This window comes from Tiliqua scincoides, chromosome 9, assembly GCF_035046505.1.
Source record: "Tiliqua scincoides isolate rTilSci1 chromosome 9, rTilSci1.hap2, whole genome shotgun sequence".
In the NCBI taxonomy this organism is placed as follows: domain Eukaryota; kingdom Metazoa; phylum Chordata; class Lepidosauria; order Squamata; family Scincidae; genus Tiliqua; species Tiliqua scincoides.
In genome coordinates this window covers 37605853-37629942 of record NC_089829.1, presented here as the reverse complement: position 1 = coordinate 37629942, position 24090 = coordinate 37605853, and the positions used below count along the sequence as shown (strand labels likewise).

Below are 24090 nucleotides of genomic sequence, written 5' to 3'. Positions count from 1 at the left end.
AATGCGTTCAGCCCTATGCTGACCGAAAGGAGCAGCCTGTGCATGTTTACTCATGAGTAGGTGACCCTGTCTTGGTCCACATCAAAGGGCAGGCCAAGGGAAATGCATCGCCACCAGAACGGGTTCAGTCCACTGAACGCAGGCACCAACTAACTCTTGAGAAGGAAGACAAGCTGGCAAGGAAAATGTATCAAGTCCTATGAAAAGGAAAACTGAGCCACACATTCACATTTATTCATGAGTAGGCAAACCTGCCTCGGCTCTTATTGAAGACCAGGCAAAGGGGAATGCAAGGCCACCAGAATGATCCCAGTCCGATGAACATGGAGCTCAACAAATGCTCCAGAAGGCCCTCCCCCACCATAGTAAAAAGGATAAAAACAGAGGCTTGAGCAGCTGGTAAAGTGAAACATTTTCTTCATAAAACTAGGTTGTCCTGATAGTGTTGTTTTAAAAGTAGGTCTTCATGCTAAAGAATTTGTGGACCCCTGGCCTACATGCAAAACAAGCTCTTGAACACTGAGCTGCAGCCCATCTCTGCTAACATGTCAATTGTACGCCGTACCCAGATGCCAAACCTGCCCAGGATTAGGACCATAGTCGCATAAGAAAATTATTCTGGTCTTTAAAATAAACACAAAAACCCACATTTGAACTTTGCTGTTCTATCTAAATCCTTATTCCCATTCCCATTTTGATTTTTGAAAAGGCTGGATGGAGGCTGTTGCTGTGAAAAATGGTAACAGCCCTGAATTCAATTCTCCTGGCCAAGTATAAAGAGAGTTTGGCAGGCTGGGCAGATTTTTATCTACATCAGCCAGTTGTGTGTGTGTGTGTGTGTGTGTGTGTGTGTGTGTGTGTTTTGAAAGCAAATTAGTAGCAATCGTGAGAAACCAGCATCAGAAAGAGTCTGCTTTGCTTGCTTGTTTCCTCTCAAAGATCTGAGATCATAATATTGTTTCATCAACACTGATAATGGAATTGAATGGATACTGGGATTCCGTGAATGTTTACATTGGAGCCTGCTAGCCTTGAGGAATAGTTGGCGTCCTCACACAGGCACAATCACTCCCAGATGTTTTCTGTTGCGTCTGGATTCACGATGCGTGACCAGGTATGGATGCAGGGCAAGAATGGATTTCCCATTCCAAGCAGGTCCTGGTAGGTACATTCCCAGGACTTGACAAGCCCAGAAGTAGAACGCTAAAATAGAAGTCGATTACTTGGGGAATTCAGATGGAAAAGCTATATTTAAGTCATGACACAGTAAAGAAGATAATTAGGCAAAGGTATGTTAGACAAAGCAGGCTGTAGTTTCTGTGTTCCCTTTCTGCCAAAATGTAATGGCAAGTGTGCGAGACTCCAGGCTCATTTCAAAATGCTGTGTTTCTCTGTATGTAGAAGTAAGAGGCATGGGCAAGAGGCACTCTTAAGTGGGTGCTCCTCTTTTTAGCAGGGGGAGAGTAACTGGCCCACCTCACCCCAGCAGTGTCTTTTCTAGTGGCTGTCTGCTGGTGTTCTTCTGCATCTTTTTCGATTGTGAGCCCTTTTGGGACAGGGAGCCATTAGTCATTTGATTTTTCTCTGTAAACCGCTTTGTGAACTTTTAGTTGAAAAGCGGTATATAAATACTGTTAATAATAATAATATGTAGCTTGGGCCCCAGAGGCGTAACTAGAGCAGAGCTTGAGGGGCAGTTGCTCCAGTCACTGTGCCAATGGGGCGCATGGCTACCTCAGGAAATCCCCCTTAGTTATGGACGAGGTGATGGCGGCTTTGTACTTCCCATTTCTTCTCCTGTGGAGGCTCCTCTTGAAGGGAAGGAGAAGGAATGGGGAGTGTGAAGCCACTTCAGCAAGCACCCATCCTCTTGAGAGAACCCAGAAGTGACAGTGTCATGTGACATTGTGGCATCACTTTGCACCTCTGTTGGGTCCCCTAAACTTAACAGTGATGAGCAATGGCCTTCTTCTGCTGTCACTGCTGGCCAATGAGAGCAACTACCTTGCACCATTACTGTCACTGGAGGGTGTGTGTGTTAAGGAGTCTGCATAACCTAGTGATAGATGACCCTGCATAACCCTTCTGATCGATATGAGTGCCCAACCTCAGTGCCGCCCCCCCCCCCCCGAACAGAAGATTATGCTTTTGAAGCTTGAAATTTTAAATAGTGAGGGATTGTAGGTTGTGTTGAACATAAGAACAGCCCCACTGGATCAGGCCATAGGCCCATCTAGTCCAGCTTCCTGTATCTCACAGCAGCCCACCAAATGCCCCAGGGAGCACACCAGATAACAAGAGACCTCATTCTGGTGCCCTCCCTTGCATCTGGCATTCTGACATAGCCCATTTCTAAAATCAGGAGGTTGCACATACACATCATGACTTGTACCCCGTAATGGATTTTTCCTCCAGAAACTTGTCCAATCCCCTTTTAAAGGCGTCCAGGCCAGATGCCATCGCCACATCCTGTGGCAAAGAGTTCCACCTGTATCGTTTCGCTTGAAGACTGCTTAGAAAGCTAGTTGGAAAGCTAGTTGCCGCCTTGAACATTTTCTGAAAGTGTGTTCTCTGTTTGGCCCAGTGCATTCTGCCATACAGAATTGCTGTGTGTTTTTTGTTTTTGTTTTTTGAAAACTATTCCTGGCAATCAGGTGTGACCAGGAGGAAAAACAAACAGAACAGAAATCCCTGATAAGCATAACAATAGCTGCCGATAATATGCAGCACCATGTTTTGGAACAGCTTGGCAATTTTATTTTAATTATTTTTGGTCAAAGGAATCTTCCAGGGAAAATCCAAGGTAAAGGTTTGCTGAGATTAGGAGCACAATTACGTGTGTATTTTTCCCCCTCCATCTTTCTGTTCTTTTTTTCTTTTCTTTCACTTTTTTTTTTTTTTACACCTGTTTCTATTTCAGGCTTGAGTTCTGATATCCACCTTTCAGAGCTTCCTTCCTCTTGCCTTGAAAATACTGCTTTGCAGGACAAGATTAACAGGGGTCATGGGAAGCCTGTGACCGACCAGGGCTTGCTCAAGCAAATAAGAACAGAGGGGAGATAGATGCTCAGCTTGCTAAATTGGGGATTTATTTTTCACTCTTGATAGTGGTCTAGTCCACCAGAACCCTGCAGGTGTCCTGGTAACAGTGTGAATTTTTAGCAGAATGGTGATTTCCCAGTGTCCACACATCTGTGTTCCAGCTTGCCTGGCGCAGATGCCTGCAGTCCTCAGTCAAGCAGCACATCCTACATCCCTCAGACCCTCTTCCCTAAGGTCTCATTTTCACTGCCATTCATGAGAAGATAAGAAATAGCAGAATTGTCTCCTGAGATGCTGGCAAGATTCCTGCTGTTTCTTAGCTGTCCCGATCTCCTAGTGCGCATGAGAGAAGCTTCTGACTTTCTCGCAAGCTCTCTCCACATACCAGAATACTGTGGGGGAAGAGGCAGAATTGGTGGCAACCGCAAATAATGGCTGGCTAGTAAGCCAACGCTGGTGAATCAGGCCTCTGAGAGGATTTTTATCAGGGGGTTCAAAGTTTCTTTTGGACCCCTTCCCCATTGGACTATAATTTCATACATAATATGAGAGCCAGGGTGGTGTAGTGGTTTGGGAGGTGGACTTAGACCTGGATGATCCAGGTTCAAATCCCCCCTCGGCCACAAAACTTCCTGGGTGACCTTGGGCCAGTCACTTTCTCTCAGCCTCACCTACCTCACAGGGTTGTTGTGAGGACAAGAAAGAGGGGAGGAGCAGCTGTGTAAACCACCCTGAGCTCTTTGGAGGAAGGGCGGTATAAAAATGTGAAAAATGAAACTAAATAAATAAATAAATAATTTCTCAGAAATTCACATGAATTACGATATATGAAACTACGTAGGCTTACATGAAATGTGAATGGTAGCCTTCACACAACATATGCAAACATTTTCTTGTGATTCCAGGAAATTTCCAGCTCTCCTCCTTTGATTCCTGGTCCCCTTTTTGATCCCAGGCCCAGGCATGATGAAACCCCTCAACCTCCTCTCATAGACCCTGGTGATATTGGAAAATGTGAGACATTTTTAGGCCCTCTCCTTTGACATCTGGCCCCCCCTTTTGATCTTTGGCCTGGGTACAATTTAGCTCCCTGCACCCCTCATGGTGCCCTTGGATCACTAGTAACTGCACAATTCATTTCCAGCATTGCTTTTGATTTATTTTTTTCTATCACTAAATGTTCCCTTTCCACTAGCGTACTTGAGGCTGCAGCTCTATACATAGTTACCTGGAAGTAAGCCCCATTGAATTCAGTGGAACTTACTTCTGAGTAGTCATAATAAGATTGCACTGTAAAACAGGCCATCAAATGAGCATGGCACAAAGCAGTCAGTGTACTGTTGTAGCAAATAATTGAGTCTTGCTTGTGAAGGAGAGAGCCGAAAGCCTAAGGAGATAACGCAAGCCAGAAAAGCATTGCTCTCTGTTTCCCAGGGAGTGTCCACTTGCCCTAGAACTCTTAGGTGCTCTGCAGACAAAGATGAGTATTATCTTGTGGACGTTTGGGGAACAAGCTGATTGATGTTGTTAACACAAACGTGAGCTTGCTGCACACCAGTCAAGGGGGCAGTGTGCAGAAATGCCTGCTGAGTGCCAGCTGTTTTTCCTCCCTTCCTCCTCTTGTTGATGTTGAAGACTGAGATTGTTAAAATGGTTTACACAAAGGGCACTGTAGCAAAGATCGCTCTGCTCTTTGTAGCAATTTAGTCTCTGCATGAATCATTTCTCAGAGGCCTCTTGAGTAACACAGATGTCAGTGGAGCCTGATGCCACTGTTAGGCTGGGGCAGAGCCTCGCAGTCCTTGCCAGAAGACTTTTTCGAGAGTGAGTGGTCAGGAGGATCATGTGTTGCGCAGTTCTGCTTTCTACCTCACAGGCTGCTTTGCCTGTCATTCCAGATCGACTGGAACAGCTTGAGGTTGTTCAGCAATGTAGGAGCAAGCGCTCTGCTTTGCTCGTGACAGAATTGGTCTCATAAGGAAGTCTGGGCAGTTTGCAAGATTGGACTTGGGTTGGACAGCCCTAGTTTCAGGTTCAGTCTCTGGCAGCTTCTCCAGGCCAAGTTGAGAGAACATTTCCCTGTCTGAAACCCTGGAGAGCTACTGCCAGTCAGAGTCTGACAGCACTGAGCTTAGTGGAGCAGTGCGGCTTGACCCGGTAGCTTCATGTGTTCATACTTGGACGTGGGAAACCTCTGGTGCTCCAACCCTTTGATTGTGTCAGGAACAGAAAAGGGAAACTAAAATGGTTTGGAGCACTTTCACTACAAGGAAATGCTAAAACATAACCTAGGAGACGGCATGTTAGAGGTCTAGAAAAATGGGCATGGTGCGGAGAAGGTGGAACAAAATGCTCCCTCTCTCATCATACTGGGACTTGAGGTCACCCAGTGAAATGAATTGACAGTAGATTTAGGACAAGTGACAGAAGGTCCTGCTTATCACCCCTTATAATGAATGTCTGGAATTCAATGTTGCAAGCTAGGGTGATGGCCATAGGCTTAGCTGGCAAAAAAAGAACTGGACAAACACATGCAGGAAGATCGGTCTGTTAGTGGGTATAACCCATGCTAGCTGGCCTTCATGTTCAAGATAGTTGATGGGAAAGAGGAGGAGGACATTGGAGGCAGTAGCATATCTATGGGGGGGCAGTGCAGTAAGTATTGTAGGTACTCCAAAATGCCATTGGCCCCTTCCACTGGCTGTTGAGCTGCTGCCCAGAAGGGCTGTGATGGTGAGTGGGGCCAATTACACAGCGCGTTGCAGCACCTGTAATACTTACCACACCACCCCCCCTATAGCTATGCTGCTGATTGGAGGATTTCCGACATTTATGGACATGCCTTCCCCATTATTAGTTTGTTACATTGAGGTTTTGCTGTCATATCTATGAAAACATTTATATCCCACCTTTCTCACCAAGGTGACCCTAGGTAGCTGATGTGAGATACAAACATGATAAGTGAATGAAAATAATTATGGTTATTCTTTCAGCTGGAAAATAGCTCTGAATGCACAATACTTTAAAAAAAACAACCCTTAGTATTTATTGCTTACCTTCTGATATAATAGGTGATATTTTCTTGTAAATAACAAATACGTTCACTAACCAAATGTGTCCAGCAGCACCAAGCAGTAAAAACCCGTTTAAATAAACAGCTCCTTTCCTGATTCCAAACTTTCCCCACTTAGTCACTTGATGGAAGTCCTGTTTCCAGGTCACCTAAGGCTCTGATTCCAGCCACTCAGCAAATGGCACCTGGTGTGAGGGAAGCACCTGTAGCATCAGGGGACAGAGTCTGGCTGTATGTGATAACTCATAGTTTAGCCCAGAGAGTATGGAGACAGAACTCATAGCAGAAAATCTCCAGAAGATCTTCAGCCCACCCAAAAGTAGTCTGCCCCCAAGGTTGGCCTGTCTAGAAGCAGACAGCAGACTGAGGTCCCAATCCTATCCAATTTTCCAGCAGCCGTGCAGCCACAATGCAGCTTTGAAGTAAGGGAACAAATGTTCCCATACCTTGAGGAGGCCTCTGTGACTGCCTTCCCATCACCGGGTGCAGTGCACACCCTATTGGCACGCCTGCACCGGCACTGGAAAATTGGATAGGATTGGGCCCTGGGATGGTTGTCTTGGGTGACAGATTGGTGGAGGGGGGTGCCTGCCTGCTCTGCACTCTGTCCTCCAATACCCCAAAATAGAAAAGGAAAAGAGTGAGAGAGGAAGTGTTGAGGAGAGGAGAGTGGCACGCTAGAGTGTTGCAGAGAGAGGAGCCCCTTGAACAGCGCCTGTTAACAAGGCTGTGCCTAATACAGTTCACGAAGGAATTAGGTTGATTCAACCTGCACTGAGCCCAGTGGCCCAGTTAGCCACCTGACCACCACATTTTATGCCTATTATTTATTTATTTATTTATTTATTTATTTATTTATTTAACAGTATTTATATACTGCTTTTTAACTAACATTCACAAAGCGGTTTACAGAGAAAAAAATCAAATAACTGATGGCTCCCTGTCCCAAAAGGGCTCACAATCGAAAAAGATGCAAAAAGAATACCAGCAGGCAGCCACTAGAAAAGTGCTGGGGTGAGGTGGGCCAGTTACTCTCCCCCTGCTAAAAAGAGGAGCACCCACTTGAAAGAGTGCCTCTTACCCAGTTAGCAGGTGTTTCTATTGAAGTTTTCTATTTGCCTTCCATGGAGAACATAGAGCACATTATAGTAAAAGCAGGCTTAGAGGTTTGATGACGGTATCCTGGATATTTGAGTGAGGGCAACTTCAGTGCATTTGGCATGAGCAGGGTATGTGGGCAGACCGTAAATACATTTTTTTTAACATGTAAAAATATGGTGCACTTACACCTGCTATTTACTGTCATCTTTCAAAGTGTCATCTTTCAAAGTAAATCAATCACACAATGAAATCACCTCCTTTTAGAGCTTTTAGAGAACAGTCCTTCACGTACACAGAGGACGTGTTTTGAAGCTAGCAGCAATCCACCTGTAGATGTGAAAGGGTTCAAGCAAATGAACTGATGGGCTATTTTCCAGCCTTTAACGTCTTAGTGAGTGATCGGCTTGCATTTTTGGTTTAATGGGGTGTAGCATTAATTCAAACTAATGGTTCCATTTATGTTCTCTCTCTCCTCTCTCTTTTTTTAATTGTAGGCTGCAAACAGTTACCTGAGGGATCAGTGGTTCCATTCCTTGCAGTGGAAGGTAGGTTCTATGTCTATATTCTTAAACTGTTTGGTTAGAAATAATCATGAAACCTACAACCACAGTCTATTTTAATATATTTTATTCACATTTGGTGCTCCTTTGGATCTTTCATCTACATTGAGGATCAGGTTTGTGCATGCCTGCAGAATCAGGTGCTCCCAACTGTTCATCAGTCCTCTAATTCTTGCTATCTTTGTGGACAAAATATGTTATCCACACTTGCATAGAGAGTAGCTGCCTCACTCCAGTGCTTGACCTAAAGGAGAATTGAGGTGGCCTGGCTCCCTTAATTTTCCTGATGGCCTCCTTAAGTTCTGTGTTTAGACTACAGGGTGCAGGTCACTACTTTGGTCAGAGATCGGGTGCTTTCACTACCTTCTCTGCCATGATTTTAAGCACTGAGAAAACTTGCACAAACTTGTGACGCTATTCAAAGTTCCTCTGGGTTGGGGGTGGCATTGCACATTGAGGGACACATAAGCACATTGCATCTGGAAAGTAGCTTGGGTGGGTGGCTAGCGTTGACTGCCTGGGACCTATGAAAAAGGAGGTCCCCAGCAAGGGGTTCGCTTTTGCACCCCAGCAGCCATTTTCAGGGGTTCAGGATGTTGGAAATTTTACATTGCTTGTAGATTTTGATAGAATAAAGCCGTTCAGTTAGAGCTTGTGCACGATTTAAACTTCTTGCCTCCTGGGAAATGGCTTCCCCAGATGTCCACTAAAAAAGAATAGGAAACAAAAATAAATGGGAATGATGAAGTGGAAATAATTGTATTTTGTGTTCTGAAATATATGAACAACTAAATGAATTAGCTTTTAAATAACAAAATACATTTCTTTCATTGCGCATGTCAACTTTAAAGACCAGAATTGCCTGTCTGGGTGTCTGCTTGCTCCCGCTCTGGTCAGCAACGGGATATAAACAAATATCCTGAAGTTTAAAAACACCCTAAGCTGCTAGAGCAAGTCTAATTCTGTAAAAGAATGCATTCCCCCCTGCCTTCCTCCTCCTACTCTTTGAAGAGGTCGTGAGTGAGAAAACGGTGTGATTTCTTTTTAAGGGTGAGCAGCAAAATAATAGCTTTTTCCAAAGGAACCATTCAGGCTTCTGTGCACCTGAGGTGGGGTGCCAAATGCACTTCTCTCTTACTTGGTGGCGCATCAGCCACTTCCTCCTCTTCCTCTCTGGATTTGAAAACAAAAAGGTGCATGGAGTGGAGGAGAAAACACGGAAGAGAGAGTTCAGGAATGGCACCAGGGACCCTCCTCCCTGCCAATCTAACGCGGCTGTCTTGACCGCCCTTCCCTTAAGCCTCTCATATCCGGAAACCGGTTCTCCTGTCTTTGTAGGCTTCCCTGTAGGCATTCCTGTCTTTGCTTGGTTTTCCCCAACTCTCACTCTTCATTTAATGAGAGAAAATGATGGGGATTTTCCCCAGGATTTCAAGGATTTCCCTTGAAATCCAAGAGAATGTATCCTATATCTGGGCATCTTGTTAGCAGTTGTTGTGGGGTTTTGACCCCCCCCTCCCCGTGTGGCCTTTTTCTGAGTATTACTGCTTAATGTTGAGATGTTTACCTTGGAGGAGATCTGGCAGGTTTCAGGGAGCTTTATAACCAACACAAAGTCACAGTCAGGGTATTAAGTTGAGAATTTCCAGAAAGCTTGTTTTACGATAGCTGCCCAAGAGTCCTGTCCACGAGAATGATAGATTTCACTCCTGGATGCATTCTGTAAGTCCGTAAAGCAGTCTCTGCTAAGTGCTGAACCGCTTCTAAGTGAAGCAAAGGAATGGGAGCTCTCTAACCATTCCTCAGACAGTATCCAGGATGCACTGGGGCACTGTTAGCTCTTCTGCATCTGAACTAGGAGTGCACATGTGAATATTTGCAAATGCTTGAGCCTTTATCAACTATCAGTCTGCTCTCCTGCAGGGGTTCAAATTCTCTTACAGGAGGTCAAATCTTTGCGAGCACTGACCACTTGCAAAGGTTTAAATGAAAAAGAGCCCCAACCAGCAACCGATTTGCTCTTGGAGACTGAAACTTTTGCAGACAACCTCTTGCTTACTTTGGTGCTCCTTATGAACATTCAAACAGAGGAGTTTAGTATTTTGAGCTCCCCTGGTAGAAAGTTTGTAGTGTCTTTGTTCTGATGAGGAAAGTTCTATTCTTCCCTTGCCCTAGCAATGAGAGATCATAGGGCTAAGAAAAATGCCAGTAAGTGTATTTCTGAACTTCTGGTAACAACCTGACAATTTGCATTTTGAGTGGCAGGGCTATGGCACAGATAGAGGGGTTGCTCATTTTCCCCCATGTCTGAATCTGCAGGGTTGACAATGCCCAGTGCAACACACTTTCTTTATGAACCTGAACCTTAACTTGAAGTCTCTGAGGCTGGGTGATAGTGAGAACTCATCAACATCTCCAATATCTGAAGCTTCTTCCTCTGTGCTGGTATCCCTTGTTGCATTGAAGCTTGGTGATGGCAATTTCTCTATGCTGGCTAGCCCTCAACTTGTTAAAGGTTGCTGACCCAACAGAGAGGCCTCAGAATTTAGGAGTTGGGGGAGGTGCTTCACCCTTCCTCTTCCACCTGTTTTTTGGCTTCTTCCCTGGTTTGCCCTAGCCCCAGAGTAGCCCTCAGGTAGTCTTCCAGAGACTTCCCATCATCAGCCACTCATCATTGCCACGACTGAATTCTCAGATAATGAGAACAAATTCACAGATAATGAGAGAGAGATGGCATTTCTGCCCCTTGCTGTTAAGTGAATTCGTAAATAGTGAATTGGCATACAAAGAGAAGTGACTGTATGTGAAGAAACTTATTATTATTATTATTATTAACAGTATTTATATACCGCTTTCAACTAAAAGTTCACAAAGCGGTTTACAGAGAAAAATCAAATAACTAAATGGCTCCCTGTCCCAAAAGGGCTCACAATCTAAAAAGATGCAAAAGAATACCAGCAGACAGCCACTAGAACAAACACTGCTGGGGTGAGGTGGGCTAGTTACTCTCCCCCTGCTAAAAAAAGAGGAGTACCCACTTGAAAAAGTGCCTCTTACCCAATTAGCAGGGGTAGCAAGAAACTTATATAGCAAGAAACTTACCAACTCTCGATGCCATCCCTGAATCTGTAGCCAGGAGAGCCTCTTCCAAGTAGCAGGGCTAAAAATTGGTCTCACTGCTGTTGGGGACAAGGAATAGCAACAGCCTGTTCATCGCATGAACTTCTAAAAAGAGAGGGCCCCCCATTTCTTGCTTATCTTGGCTCTAGATTTCAGTAAGGTTGCAGTCATTCTGCATGAATGAACCATGTTATTCTTGAAAACCTATGGTGTGGTGACTGTGTACTTTGCTGTGGAGAGGAACACATTGTGAAAAGGCAAGCCGTTTTGAAACCCGGTCTTTTGGATCTCTGTATGAAAATTAGTATTTCAAAGAAAACAAATCTGCAAGTCATGTTACTAGACCTCATGAAAGTCGGGCTGTTCATTTGGCGTGCTCACTTACCATGCGGTGCATCCCTGCAGTATATTCACTTCAGTACTTTACAGTCTCTTCTGTGAAATCTGCAGGCCCTGATGGGATGCAGCAGGCTCCAAATTGCAGCCAATGGGCCAAATCCAGCATTCTGAAAAAACTATCCAGGCACTTCACTTTCCATGTTGCAGCGCAGCTTCCTGTCTTTCAAGCCAGTCTTCTCAGAAACTCATGTCTGGCAGTTGCTTCCACCCAGAAATCGAGGTGCAGAGTCTGCTGGGGCAATGAGCAGCAGAAGTGGCTGCCTGGTGCAAGTTTTGGGGCAGATTGGCTTGAAAGATGAGATGATGATGAGTAAGGAATGGAAAGCACTGCACCGCTCAGGGACAGCTTTTCAGAATACTGCAGGGGTTTGGAGACCACTGGAGAGCAAATAAAACCAGATTTTTTTTCTCATAGTTTGCCATCCCAGAGAAAGATGATGGGTCTGTAATTTCTGATGCCATTTCAGGTGTTGGTTTCTCTATTATCAAAAAGTTCATTTCTGTTTTTCAGAAAAAAAGCGTAGGCATCGTTGTACCTGCCTTGTTTAAAGCCTTCCATAGCCCCATAGCCCTTGTGAATCTGGACAACATTGCAGAATGTGGGGGGTGGGGGAGGCAGAACATAGGAGTTGACAACAGGGTACATAAATGGGAGAGTGCTTCAGCTTTTCTCAGGACCTGCTCCTGTCCAGCTTTCCAGCACAAATGCAGCTGTGCCAACAAGCATGTGCTGCTCTCCTGTGGAGGGGAGGCAGTCATGGAAGCCTCCTCCAAGTAAGGTAAGGGAATGCAAGTTCCCTTATCCGGGGTCTGCGTTGCAGTTTCATCAGCGCTGGAAAGTTGGACAAGGTTGGTCTCTCAGTCAGTTGAGAGCTTCCTGAGTTTATTCTTGTGGAGCAGCTCAGTGGCTACTCCTGAGAACTTTAAGCCATTCCTGCCCAACGTTGCATATATGCAACAGGGATCAAATGTGTACACCTGTGGGCCGGGCAGAAATTGGTTAAACTTGGGTGGGAATGGAATTTGCATGATTTCCTGTAAATAGCACTTTGCATACAAACTTGGACTGAAAAAACACAAACAGTCCGGTTTTTTATTTTTAAAAACAAAAATACTACCCCCTTGAACATGTAAATTTGGGCATCAAAGGTGAAATGCATGAAAATGTTCCTCAGTCCAAAAGTATAAACCCTGGAGAAAGTCTAAGTGGAGTGTCGTAGAAGTGACTGTCACTGAATATCAAGATGATAAGGCCACACCTGGAGTATTGTGTCCGGTTCTGGTCACCACATCTCAAAGAGGACATAGTGGAAATGGAAAAGGTGCAAAAGAGAGCGATTAAGATGATTACTGGGCTGGGGCACCTTCCTTATGAGGAAAGGCTACGGCGTTTGGTCCTCTTCAGTCTAGAAAAGAGGCGCCTGAGGGGAGACATGATTGAGACTTACAAAATTATGCATGGGAAGGATAAAGCGGATAGAGAGATGCTCTTTACACTCTCACATAACACCAGAACCAGGCAACATCCACTAAAATTGACTGTTGGGAGAGTTAGGACAGACACAAGAAAATATTTCTTTACTCAGTGTGTGGTTGGTCTGTGGAACTCCTTGCCACAGGATGTGGTGTCGGCATCTGGCCTAGGTGCCTTTAAAAGGGGATTGGACAAGTTTCTGGAGGAAAAATCCATTTCGGGTTACAAGCCATAATGGGTATGTGCAACCTCCTGATTATAGAAATGGGCTATGTCAGATGCAAGGGAGGGCACCAGGATGCAGGTCTCTTGTTATCAGGTGTGCTCCCTGGGGCATTCGGTGGGCCGCTGTGTGATACAGGACTAGATTGGCCTATGGCCTGATCCAGCAGGGCTCTTCTTATGTTCTTATGAATGCTGTATATCCAACCCAAGGTGAGTAGCTTGAGAAAAATCCGTCTTGAAGGGAGATGGGGTACGCCCATTACACTCATTTCAGAGGACTGCACCGTTACTTCCATGCACTCCACCTTACTTCCTTTATAGTGAGAGGCTTGGGGCTGGGGAAGCATTCTGAAATAGAACTCTCCCTCCTCCAAGGTCTAAAGTGGAACAGTCCAGGATTCTACCACCGAATTGTACATAATGTCTAGATTGGGTCAGACTTTGCATTTCTTGAATTCAGAGAGAAATTTCAAAAGCAGTTAGTGACGCACTGTGGGGATTTGGGGAATGTGTGTGGGAGAGAGAGCCAAAATCCAGCTGACCAGGCCCTACTCCCTTGGGGTGCTAAAATTTAGCGCTTTGGATCCATCTGTAAGTGGATTTCAGAGAGGACACCAACGTAGACCAAAGCTGAACCACAGCGATCCAGACATGGAGCACTAGCAACAGAAGTTTGTCATGCTTGTTTGTTCCCTTGCAAACAGAAAAGGTTGTGGTGAAGCACCTTACGACACTGTTGTCATGGCCACAGTTTTAAAATAGGGCTGTTGAGTGAATCGAGTTTTATATTTTATTTTATATTTTTAAACACCCAGAAATGATGACTTTGAAGGTATTTGTGGCCTGTGTAGCCAGATAAAACGTGTCTTCTGAATCCTTGGAATCATTTCACTCTGTGGAGAGAAAGAAGAAAAAACTTTCAAAAATATAAAGTCAGCCTATAGCGGTTGGGTGGGAAAGAAAACTTGGGCTCCAAGGATGTTGCTTGGCATGACTCTGGCATGGAAATATAACTATAATGCCCCATCACTGAAATATTGTTGGGTGGTTTTGGTTAAGTCAAGGAAGGCCCTTCTTTGTAGCACTGCGGAGCCCTGTGAGGTATTACCCCACAAATTTTATTCGTTGGGAAGGTTTCGGGCCACCTCTTTTGACGTGGCCACCTGTTTGGGACTTCTTTATACAATGTGCAGGGTCAACCTTATAATTTGTTTGCCCTTGTAATCCAAGATGTGAACCCTTGGATCTTCCTCTCAGTATGAGAGATGACAATCCTTTGTGATTGCCATTGGTGGCTCAAGACCATTGAGCTCCTGAAATGGGGCATCGTATGGGGCATCATATGCCACCCTCTCCTACTGCTGCTTTGCCTGCCACCCTCTTCCTCCTCCTTGTTACTCTTGCCCTCCTTCTCCTCTTCGGCAGCAGTAGCAGCTCATGATGATCTGTTGTATCCGACTCCTGCGTTCACTACGTTTGAAAAGGAAGAGGACAGTGTGGTAGAGGACGTGTGAAGGAAAGGGTGGTGGGTGCCCTTGAGCATCTCCAAGGGTCCACTAGCACTCTCTTCCCCTCCGTCCCTTCTCTTCTGCTCCATTCAGCTCTTCCTTTGTAAATTCAGGGAGTGCAGGAAGCATAGTAGGGGTGGCAGTGCAGGGTTGAGGGTAGAGAAGGTTCAAGGGTGGTGATGGTGCCCCCCACCCACTAATACACACTGCCTGATGTGACCTTCTGATGAACAGGCTGGCCACTTTCACTCTTGTCCATCAGCATGTCATTCACCCAGCAACTGCTTGGGTGAATCTTGTACTGCGGCTAGTCCTGTTAACCATTTATCTCTGATGCTGCAACCTCCTCTCCTCTGCACTACCTCTTTTTCTTCCCTTTTATTTTTAAAATCCCAAGGATGGAAGAAGAAGCATTTAGGCAGTGGGTTCCTCCTCACATTCTGCTGTCGGAGGCGACCAACTCATGTGGCCTTATGGATGGGCCAACTCTGGTGTTCCCAAGCATAGACATTTTTTCTTACTAGCATGTCAGCAGCTATGTTAGGCTGAAATTTTTATCCTGATGTGTTGGTTTTTTCCCCTTCCCCAACTGAATTTCAGTCTGAAATTGTACAGGCTCCAGAATTCTGAATCATCCAATATGCTTTTTAGTCAAGAAGGAGAAGATTGGGTGGGGGGAGGGACTTCCTTGGAGTCTCCCCAGTGTGGATGCACGATGGCACCAAGCAAAGAATCCACTGTTTCTTGCTAAACCAGAGGATTTTGTTCCAGCTTTGCAAACTGTGATGCCAAAGTTGTTCTGTTTTCCTATCATGGATGTTGCCTCTCTCCTTAATAGTTTAAACAAGCTCTACCTCATGAAGAACTTTCTTCTTAGAAAGAAGCCCACTTCAGTGACACCCGATGAATCCTGCCGCATAAGCAATATTTACCTACAAACAAGAGTCTTTATAACTTTTTCTGTTAATGCTGAATGACAGGAAGACAATTCCAGTGAGTGGGCACAAGAAAGATTGTTCAACATTTTTCAACACATTAAAAAAATAACCATTCTTCCTGGGCGCAAACGACTCAACGTACAAATTAAGAAATCAATGTTTTGATGAATACAATCCCCTCCAGTTTCCCCCAGAGTAAATGGGCTTCTTCAAACAGTTTAAGCAAACATTTCCTCCATTCAGGTTTTACTGATCATGGAGAAACTGCTTGCCTTCACATTTGGACATCAAGGGGGAAAGAAATGATTTCTTGATTGATCATGATTTCTTAATTGATTCCTTGAAGACTTTGCCCAGAGGTGAGAATATTTGTGGTCAAATTTGTTGGGAAATTTGGAAACTATCTTGTTTGAAATCTTGCTTGCGCTTACTGGTATTGCTTTGGAAAGATGCCTGACCTCCTGTGTTGGGCAAGGGTGACCCCCTACCCCCCCCAGTCTCCTGGGTCTGCTTCTTATTTCTATTTGCTAGTTTGTTTTATACCCTGCTTTTCTTTCACCTAGGGACTTCAAAGCAGCTTACAGACTTAATTAAAACCAGTCTATGCAATTCAAATAGATAATTAAACAACAACAACAGGAGCAGCAAACCAATTATCAATGGAATAAGCAGAGAGGATAGCAGAAGTCTGGAGACTTCTGAAAAATGCTTGCCAAAGAAGTCAAGTCTTTCATCTGTAGAAAAAACCAGCAAAGATGGAGGACATTAAGTGGCAATAAGTTCCATGGGTTGGGGCCACTACTAAGATCCTTTTGCTCATTACCTTCAATGCATCGAGGGATACCAGCTACACATCAAAAAGCAAAAGACCTTTTCTTCTAGTTAAATAAGATAGGTGGATACCTATGGAAAGAGATGACCTGTGCTTGCATCTATCAGGTGGGCAGTGGGGGTCGCAAGGAGCAGTAACCTGAATAAAGATATGGCTTGGAGGACGAGCTAGTTTATAAAGTAGGGTGGCATCAACAGTAGCCACCCCTAGAGTTATGGTTGCCTTTGCCTCTTCTCCAGCCTCTTCATCCTCTTTAAGCAGTGATCATGTAGCTTCCAGGTAAGCAGGGGATTCGTTCTGGCAAAGCAGAATCCTATGCCAGGGATAATGATGACTGGACAAAGCAGAATTAACTTGTTCAGTTTATTGTTGTAAGATGTGACAAAGGTGGTTACTAACAATGATTAATGCATGTACCAAATAAGGTGGTATTTGCATCACAAAATAGGTTGTAAAAGTGAACACACACACAAGAGACAATAAAGTTATAACAAAGAGAAAGGATTACACTTAATGCAATTTTGTTCAGCATTCCCCGATAGAATCTAGGAGAACACCGCAATGGGTTGGAGTTAAACAATTTCATTAATTTCATGAAGGACAGATTACTATTATTGCTGATTTATTAATGCAAACCGTTCAAAGGAGTTTTAAGGCACTTTATAAAGTTGTCACAGATTTACATGGCATATTAGTTCAGAGTGCTTCTGCCATAACAGACCTGCTTTGGTGCCCTGCAGCACGCTTAGTAGCAAGTCAGTGTGGAGATAGAATGGGATGGAAAAGACACTGCTGAAATGTGAGACCTCCCTGTAAAATCACTGCATAGATTAGATTCCTGGGTCCAGCAGCCAGTTTCTATTCCTCCCTCCCTCCCGCCCCCTGCCCAGTGCCACTCTTTTTTCAGCTGCCTAAATGTGTTCCACATCTGCATTTAGAGCACCAGCTGTCCCCAAGGGTCTTGCAGCAGCTTTCTGAAACAATTGCACGTTCCTCAGGCTGGAGTACATTTCTCCTGCTGACGACAGCAGTGATGCAGGTGCACGGGGGTGGGGGGGCAGGGAGAAGCCCTTTTCACAGCCATTTATGGTGAAGCCAGGCTAAAAACGATGCAAACTAAGCACATTTTGCCAAAGCAGGGGGAGCAAAATAGGTAGGTTGGCAGATTTTTTTAAAATGTTGTTTTCCCAGTGCCTGAAAGACCTTGGGGGGGGGGAGCCAAGAATGGGAAGGGGGGAGATGACAAGAAAGGACAATTGCAGAAAGGTGGAAAACAGAAAGCAAGAAGAATCAGGAGTGACAAGCCTCTCTTTTTAATCAGATTTGGAAGTGTAATCACATTGACTGCTGCTCAGTGGCGAAATGATCTTGGGCAAAATTGGGATTGATCTGAAAAGGATCCCCTTTAGGGATGAATGAATGTTGTTGGCTAATCAGGTGCTGAGTTTTGGAGATAGCTGGAACTCCTATAGAAGGAGGCTTGGGCGTTGTGTGTGTGTGTGTGTGTGTGTGTGTGTGTGTGTGTGTGTGTGTGTGTGTGTTTTCCTGAGCCATCTTTTTGGAGCCAGGCTGTTAGTTACATGGAGTGTGTGAATAAAGATAGATGCATTTATTTTTCAGCCTTGTGGTTGAGACAGGAGACTGGTTACCTGGGCAACAGGCAGACCAGGCCTGGTTTCTCTGCAACAGGGGATGTTTTGTGGCTGTGCAGTCTCCCTTTTGAATAACAGGTCAAAGTACAAAATGATAAGGCTTCCTCTTCTGAGCTGGCCTTTGCTTTAACAGGGTTAACAAGCACTCAGGCCCACCAGGCAGCAAACAAACACCTGCAATTCTGAGATCTATAAACTGGAATGAAGAAGTAGAATATGTTTTTTAATGTTAATTTTTAAAAAATGATTTGAGTGCATTTGTGCTCCGGGCTGGTTGCTAGGGAACGGCAAATGGATGTGTCTGGTTGCCAGGTTCCGGTACAAGAACACCAGGAAGTGCAGGCTACTTGACAAATTATGGATGGAGCACAACAGTTAAAAATATGGCAGGTGATGAGTGGAGCCTGAAAAAATGTGGTGGGTCATAAGTGGAGCCTGTCAGAAACCCATGTCCGCTGACATTTCAGTCAGTGATTTTGCTGGGTGGACCTGTTCAGTGCTAGTAGGCTGAAAGGCGTGAATCATTGCTGAGTTTTTGCTCCAGGTTGACCTGGAAGCAGTTGGCGGGGGAGGGAATGCATCACATTATATTGTGCTAAGCAACACTATGTGCCCCCCTTCTGTCAGAGTTAGTGAGGTGCAGTGAGTGGGATCCCCATTCAGTCTCAGAATTCTTCTCACGCCCACAGACTCTACAAGGTTGGAGCCTTCCAGAATGGAGCATTGGACTTAACCCAGGAGATCTGGGTTCTCATTCCTTCCCAGTCACGAACAGGGCCGCCTCAGTGTCTGAGAGCTGCTCCACTCACTCTTCTGCTCCTCATCCTTACCCCACCCAGCAGGTGTTCCCAGGACACCTGGTGACATGAGTCTCTCTCCCTTAACCCATTTTTGCCCAGCCCGCAGGTATACACATTTGGTCCCCGTTGTGTTATGCAACATTAGGCAGAAATGGCTTAACTTTTCCAATGGTGCAATCTCGCTGCTGCTTCTCCTTCCCCATTTTCCAAAGGTGGAAGGGAAGTGAGCGCAAAAAACTGCGGGGGAATGTTTCCATTTATTTTATGTATTTGAAAAATTTATTTCCTGCTTTTTTTCATGCGGAAGCAAATGCAAATTTAGCTCACCGCTTATCCTCACCTCTGCAATACTTCCCCATTCCTTTCTCCTGTCCTCTAAAAATGTGGGAGGGGTTGTCAGTGATGACTGGCGCACTGGGCACCAGGGGCAGACAACCAGTCCATGCAAGGTGACCCATTTCGCCACACTTCATTAGCAGGCTAATCCTGGCCATGAATCCCAGAGGGTGACTTTGGCTGACTGCTAAGCCTTGGCAGTTCATTGTGAGGCTCAAATTGGGAAACCCCAAGTATGCCCCACCCAAAAAAAAAACTCCTTAAAGGATTTTTGTTGTTGCTTTTTCCATGGTTTTCAGCAGCAGTAAAGAAATTCCACTTAGCCCCAGGTCCATCAGAAGTTAAATAAACGATGCTTTAAAAATTGAGAAGCAAACTGTTTTGCAGTAATGAGGAAAAGGTGGAATTGCTGTGGATGTGGAGCAGGACTGGACTGGACATTTTGCCAACTCAAAGCAACAAAGCTCAGTGATGGAGCCAGGAGCTAAGAGGAGAATGCTTGCCAAAAGGACATGGAAGTCTGAGTGGACACTTTCAGGGATTGCATCCCCTTTCCGCGCCACCTTCTTTCTGGGTCAGAAAGTTGGTAATTAGAAAGTGCAGCCAAATTTGCCTTCGGTGTCAGTGGGAGAGGGCTGCTCAGCCCTCAGGTATATGGAGCAAACAAGGTCAGACTGGAAACAGCAAGAGTCGGTGGCGTAGCTACGGAGGGGCAGCGCGGCAAGTACAGCGAGCGCCACAATGCACTGTGCAAAGGGCCCCTCCCACTCTATGTCAGAGCCATTCTAGGCAGCAATGGCAGTGGGAAGGGCTGCTTACATAGCGCATTGCGGTGCCTATGGTTTTACCATGCCGCCACCACCCCTGTAGCCACCCACTGTTTAGAGTTGCATGCATTAGAAACTTGCATGCCAAAGGAAGCTGTGCGTTTCTTTTTTAAAACCATTTTTATCCTGCCTTTCCTCCCACAGTGGGGTGCCCAAAGCAGCTTACAATAACTATACACAGTAACAAAACAATTGCGACAGCAATAAAGACATAGAAGCACAGGTTAAAAAAGTAATCAGAGGCAAATAGGGTGAAAATATTTAAGATGAACAAAACCACCAGACTTCCAAAAATATACTACATTGAAAAGGCTAAACTAAGATGGACAGTTTTCAAATCCTGCTGGAAAAAAACATCTAGGTAGATGCAGATCTCAGTTCAAAATGCAGCGTTAGAGAGAAAATCCTTCCCTGTATTGGTTAAAGAGATGGCACTTTGTTAGCTCTGCTGGTTTGAGGGTATTGCCAGAAATTGAAGTACACATGGCCAAAACTTCCTTGAATATGAGTTGCTTCCAGATGGTGGTGGTGACAGTGGTCATATTGCATTTCGTCATTAGCAGCAGCAAAGTTCTGACTGGGTTTTGCATAGTAAAATAAATGGAAAAAGTGGTTCTCAAATGGCTCACAATCAGTGGATGAGTGGAAGAGGGACCAGATGGGTAGAGCACCACTTCCGCTGGCCCCATAGATGGGCCGGCCTGATGTGTGTATATATGTGTTGGGTTCCATGTGGTCCAGTGCTTCATCTAAAATGTATTAAATTTATTTGAGAGCTGCTGTAGTATAGTAATGGTCAAGACTGAGTTGCACCTCAGAACTTCCCAAAATCTTGCCTCTGCCATGAACTCACTGGGTGGGGCTCACTGAAATTACATGCGAGGGGCTCATTGAGCCCCTCCCTTTCAGCCTTCCAATCTGCAATGTGGTCATTGCACTTAATTCCCTACAGTGTCTTTGCAAAGAGGAGCTAATACATGTAAAGCTGTTTGCATGCTTAGAGGGCACCATGCCAATGCTAAGATAATTGTTTCAGTGTATTTGTACCCAGATTATCTGTATAAGTACTCAAAGTGGCTAACATGCTCCATTTATGCTCCAGGTGTGAACCACATTTCTCACAGACCCCTGTGTAACTCTGGGGTCTGGGACTGGAGGAAAACCCATTGGCCACTGAACAGTGCAAGAGGGGGCAGTGGAAAGGCCATGGAAGTCTCAGATTGTACATTTTTTTGCCTTTTGCCCTGCCCGCTAACCAATGGAGAAACACTATTGACTGGTGGGGAGGAGGTAGGAGTCTCCACCAAGGTTCCAAAGCCAATGAAGCCTTCAGCGCACTGGCGACAAATTCTTCCTCCTTCCAAGGGCAAGTGGAGAGGAATTGCCCTCACCTGCATGCCCAGTAATCAGGATCCATGCTGGAGGCATGTGTGCTGGGTGCAGGAGGGGCTCAGGGCCTGACACAACTTGATGCTCATCCAGCCTACGCACACCACATGCTCACTCTACATTTTTCTAGCCAAACAATCAACAGGACTTCATAGGAGCCCAGGTCTCATGAGAGTTAAGTCACGGAACCGAAGTGATGAGAAATATGAGCATACCTCTGAGCATGTGCTATACACTTTTCTGATGCCCCTGAGCATGGAAAATTTCATCCTTCACTTATTTGGGACTATGAGCAAAGGCTTTCCAAAGGCAAGATTTATGACTTTTAGAGAGACTTAACCTTGGCAGTTCTCTGTTGAAGAAATTAAAGGTGCTGACCATAGACCTTCCCTGAGTGAAGCCTGCCCTGCAGGGGCTAGCGAGGAATTCCCTGCAGAAGCCTTGCCATTTTCTCATTTTGCAGGAGCTGTCTTCCTTGATGCTCAGCAATAAATCCATGATTTCTGGCATGCGTTCAACCCATGGGAAGCCAAGGTACATTTCAGCATTAGCAACAAAAACATGAGTGATTCACTGCCGGGGTGAGGTAGTCCCAGCAGAAATCCCATCATGGTTGGAGGCTGGGGTGGGCTAGGATTTTATTGATGGGAAGGAGGATACTTTCAGTTTTCTATATTTAAGCTGAGGAAAAATGTTCCGAGTCTCCTGGGTCAGATTTGTTTGGGGGGAAAGTGAGGAGGTTGCAGAATGTAGGATGCAAGATTGGCAGCAGATGGAAAGAGGGATTTAGGGCCTAAAACGGAAAGAAAATGAGTTCAGGCTTTGGCTTCCTTAGGGAGTGTCTAGTGACTTCACAAGGGATGGTGCAAACCCCAAGACGCCAGTGTTCTTTCCATCGATGTACATCTCAAGTCCCATCCCAGTGCACTGAGATCATGGCAGGAAGGTTGCTGATGTCATTCAGTGCTCTAGTGGCAGAAAGCTTTACAGTAGCCAAGACCGGCAAAATAGTCTTGAGGGAGGGGCACGTAAGGATTGTGTGTTTTTCACACCGTTCAAAAACCCTTCCCTGGTTTATCCAATATTTCCAAAATGCAGAAGCTCATATTTCCTTTATTTTGTATGTGCTTGCTTTTTGGACATTGAAGCTGGTGTCAAGTGTGAAATATTGATTGATTTCAAAGTATAGACTACAAACTAGTATATTCAATCACAGTTAGTATCCATTTCTGAAGTCATGGTTGCATCTCTTTTCTTTCCTCTTTAGTTAATTTGTGTTCCCAGATAATTCCCCAGTAACAATAAAGTTAGAAAGTGTTGGTAAAAGGGGGGAACTATAGGCTAACACAGTGGTTCCCAAACTTTTTAGCACCAGGACCCACTTTTAAAAATGTCACTCTATCAGGACCCACCTAGCTTTACAAGACTTTTAAAAAAAGTTTCATTTTATCAGCTGCTCAAACCTCTGTTTTTATCCTTTTTACAATGGTGGGATGGGCACCTTCTGGATTGAACTCCATATTCATAGGATCAGGAGCAATCTGGTGGCCTTGCATTCCCCTTCAGCTATTGTTAAGAGCTGAAGCACGTTTGGCTACTCGCAGGTGAACATGCATGTGCTGCTCAATTTTGGTTTCCAAAGGGCTCAATACGTTTTCCTTGTATTCCTCAGCTATCAGCTTGTCAGTGTCATGACCCACTGGTGGATCCCAGCCCACAGTTTGGGAACCACTGGCTAATAGCAGACTCAGGTGATTAAGCATCTTTGCAAAATGGGGCCACCTACAAGCAGAATGGTGGCTTCAGTGTACTTGGGAGATTCCCTGGGTATTAATTAACAGTATTTAGGGTATGAAGTAGATAGGTCAATTACAAGAAAAAGAAAATGACCCCTCCAGAAAAGAACTGCTTGAGCATGCTTGGTAGTGCCCCCCCCCGAGCCATGGAACTTTCCGGTATCACAAGAACTTTGGGGGGGGGCGGAGAATTGACCTCCTTGAGCTACTTGGGCATTTGGATTGGGGAGATGCAGTATTTTGTTATAGGTCCTTCTTGTAATAATTTTAAGAACAGAAGTGAATGTTTGCTGTTCTGCTTGGAACTTAAGCTAGCAGCCTCTACCACCTGAGAGACCAGAATGTTCACTACAAAGTCTCTTGGCATCATCATTACAAGATATTCCCAGTATCTAGTGACTACGCAGCTGGTCAGCAAGTGAACAGTGGTACTTAGGCATGGAAACAAACTAGGCCAGAAGTCCCTTAGTCAAAGGATTTGATCCTGACAAGTCCCTACTCTTTCTTTTCACCCTCTCTTGCCTGCCTTCTCTCTCACTGAACCATAAGGAGTTTATGATTTCTGTCATGACTGCATTTACTGGCCATCTAACCTGTATATTTCAAGGGCAAAGAAAGTATGCCTGGCCTTAGAACTAATAGTTTGGCTTCTCATTCTTTTTAAAAAACTGAATCTGGGAGGGCTATACCAGATTCAGGGCACCACAACCAAGAAGACTCTGCCTCTGGTCCCAACATGCCACATGTCAGGCAGTGGGAAAAGGCAGTGAAGGGCATAAGAAAAGAGATATGCTTCTTGGGCAGGTTCATGTGGGGAGAGGCAGTTCTTATGAGACTCTGGGCCCACGTAGGGCTTAAATGCTGTGACTTTTCTTTCATCTTGTACTGTGAAGTGCCATGTGTGTTGATCAAGCTGCATAAATGATAAACTTTGGTGATGGTAAAAGTTGCCATCACCAGAAAGGAGAGAAGCTGTATGTAAGGTGATCTGTGCTATCCGGTAGAACCATTTGGAAGA

At 45.0% G+C, this 24090-nt stretch overlaps 1 protein-coding gene across 1 annotated transcript in view; it reads left to right on the top strand.

Annotated features, from left to right (window-relative positions):
* Positions 1-24090, top strand: part of CMIP (c-Maf inducing protein) — a 166067-nt gene that overhangs the window by 93873 nt on the left and 48104 nt on the right. Inside the window, exon 3 of the mRNA XM_066637659.1 lies at positions 7711-7761. Coding sequence (XP_066493756.1) covers positions 7711-7761 — 51 coding nt within the window. The remainder of the gene's footprint in view (positions 1-7710; positions 7762-24090) is intronic.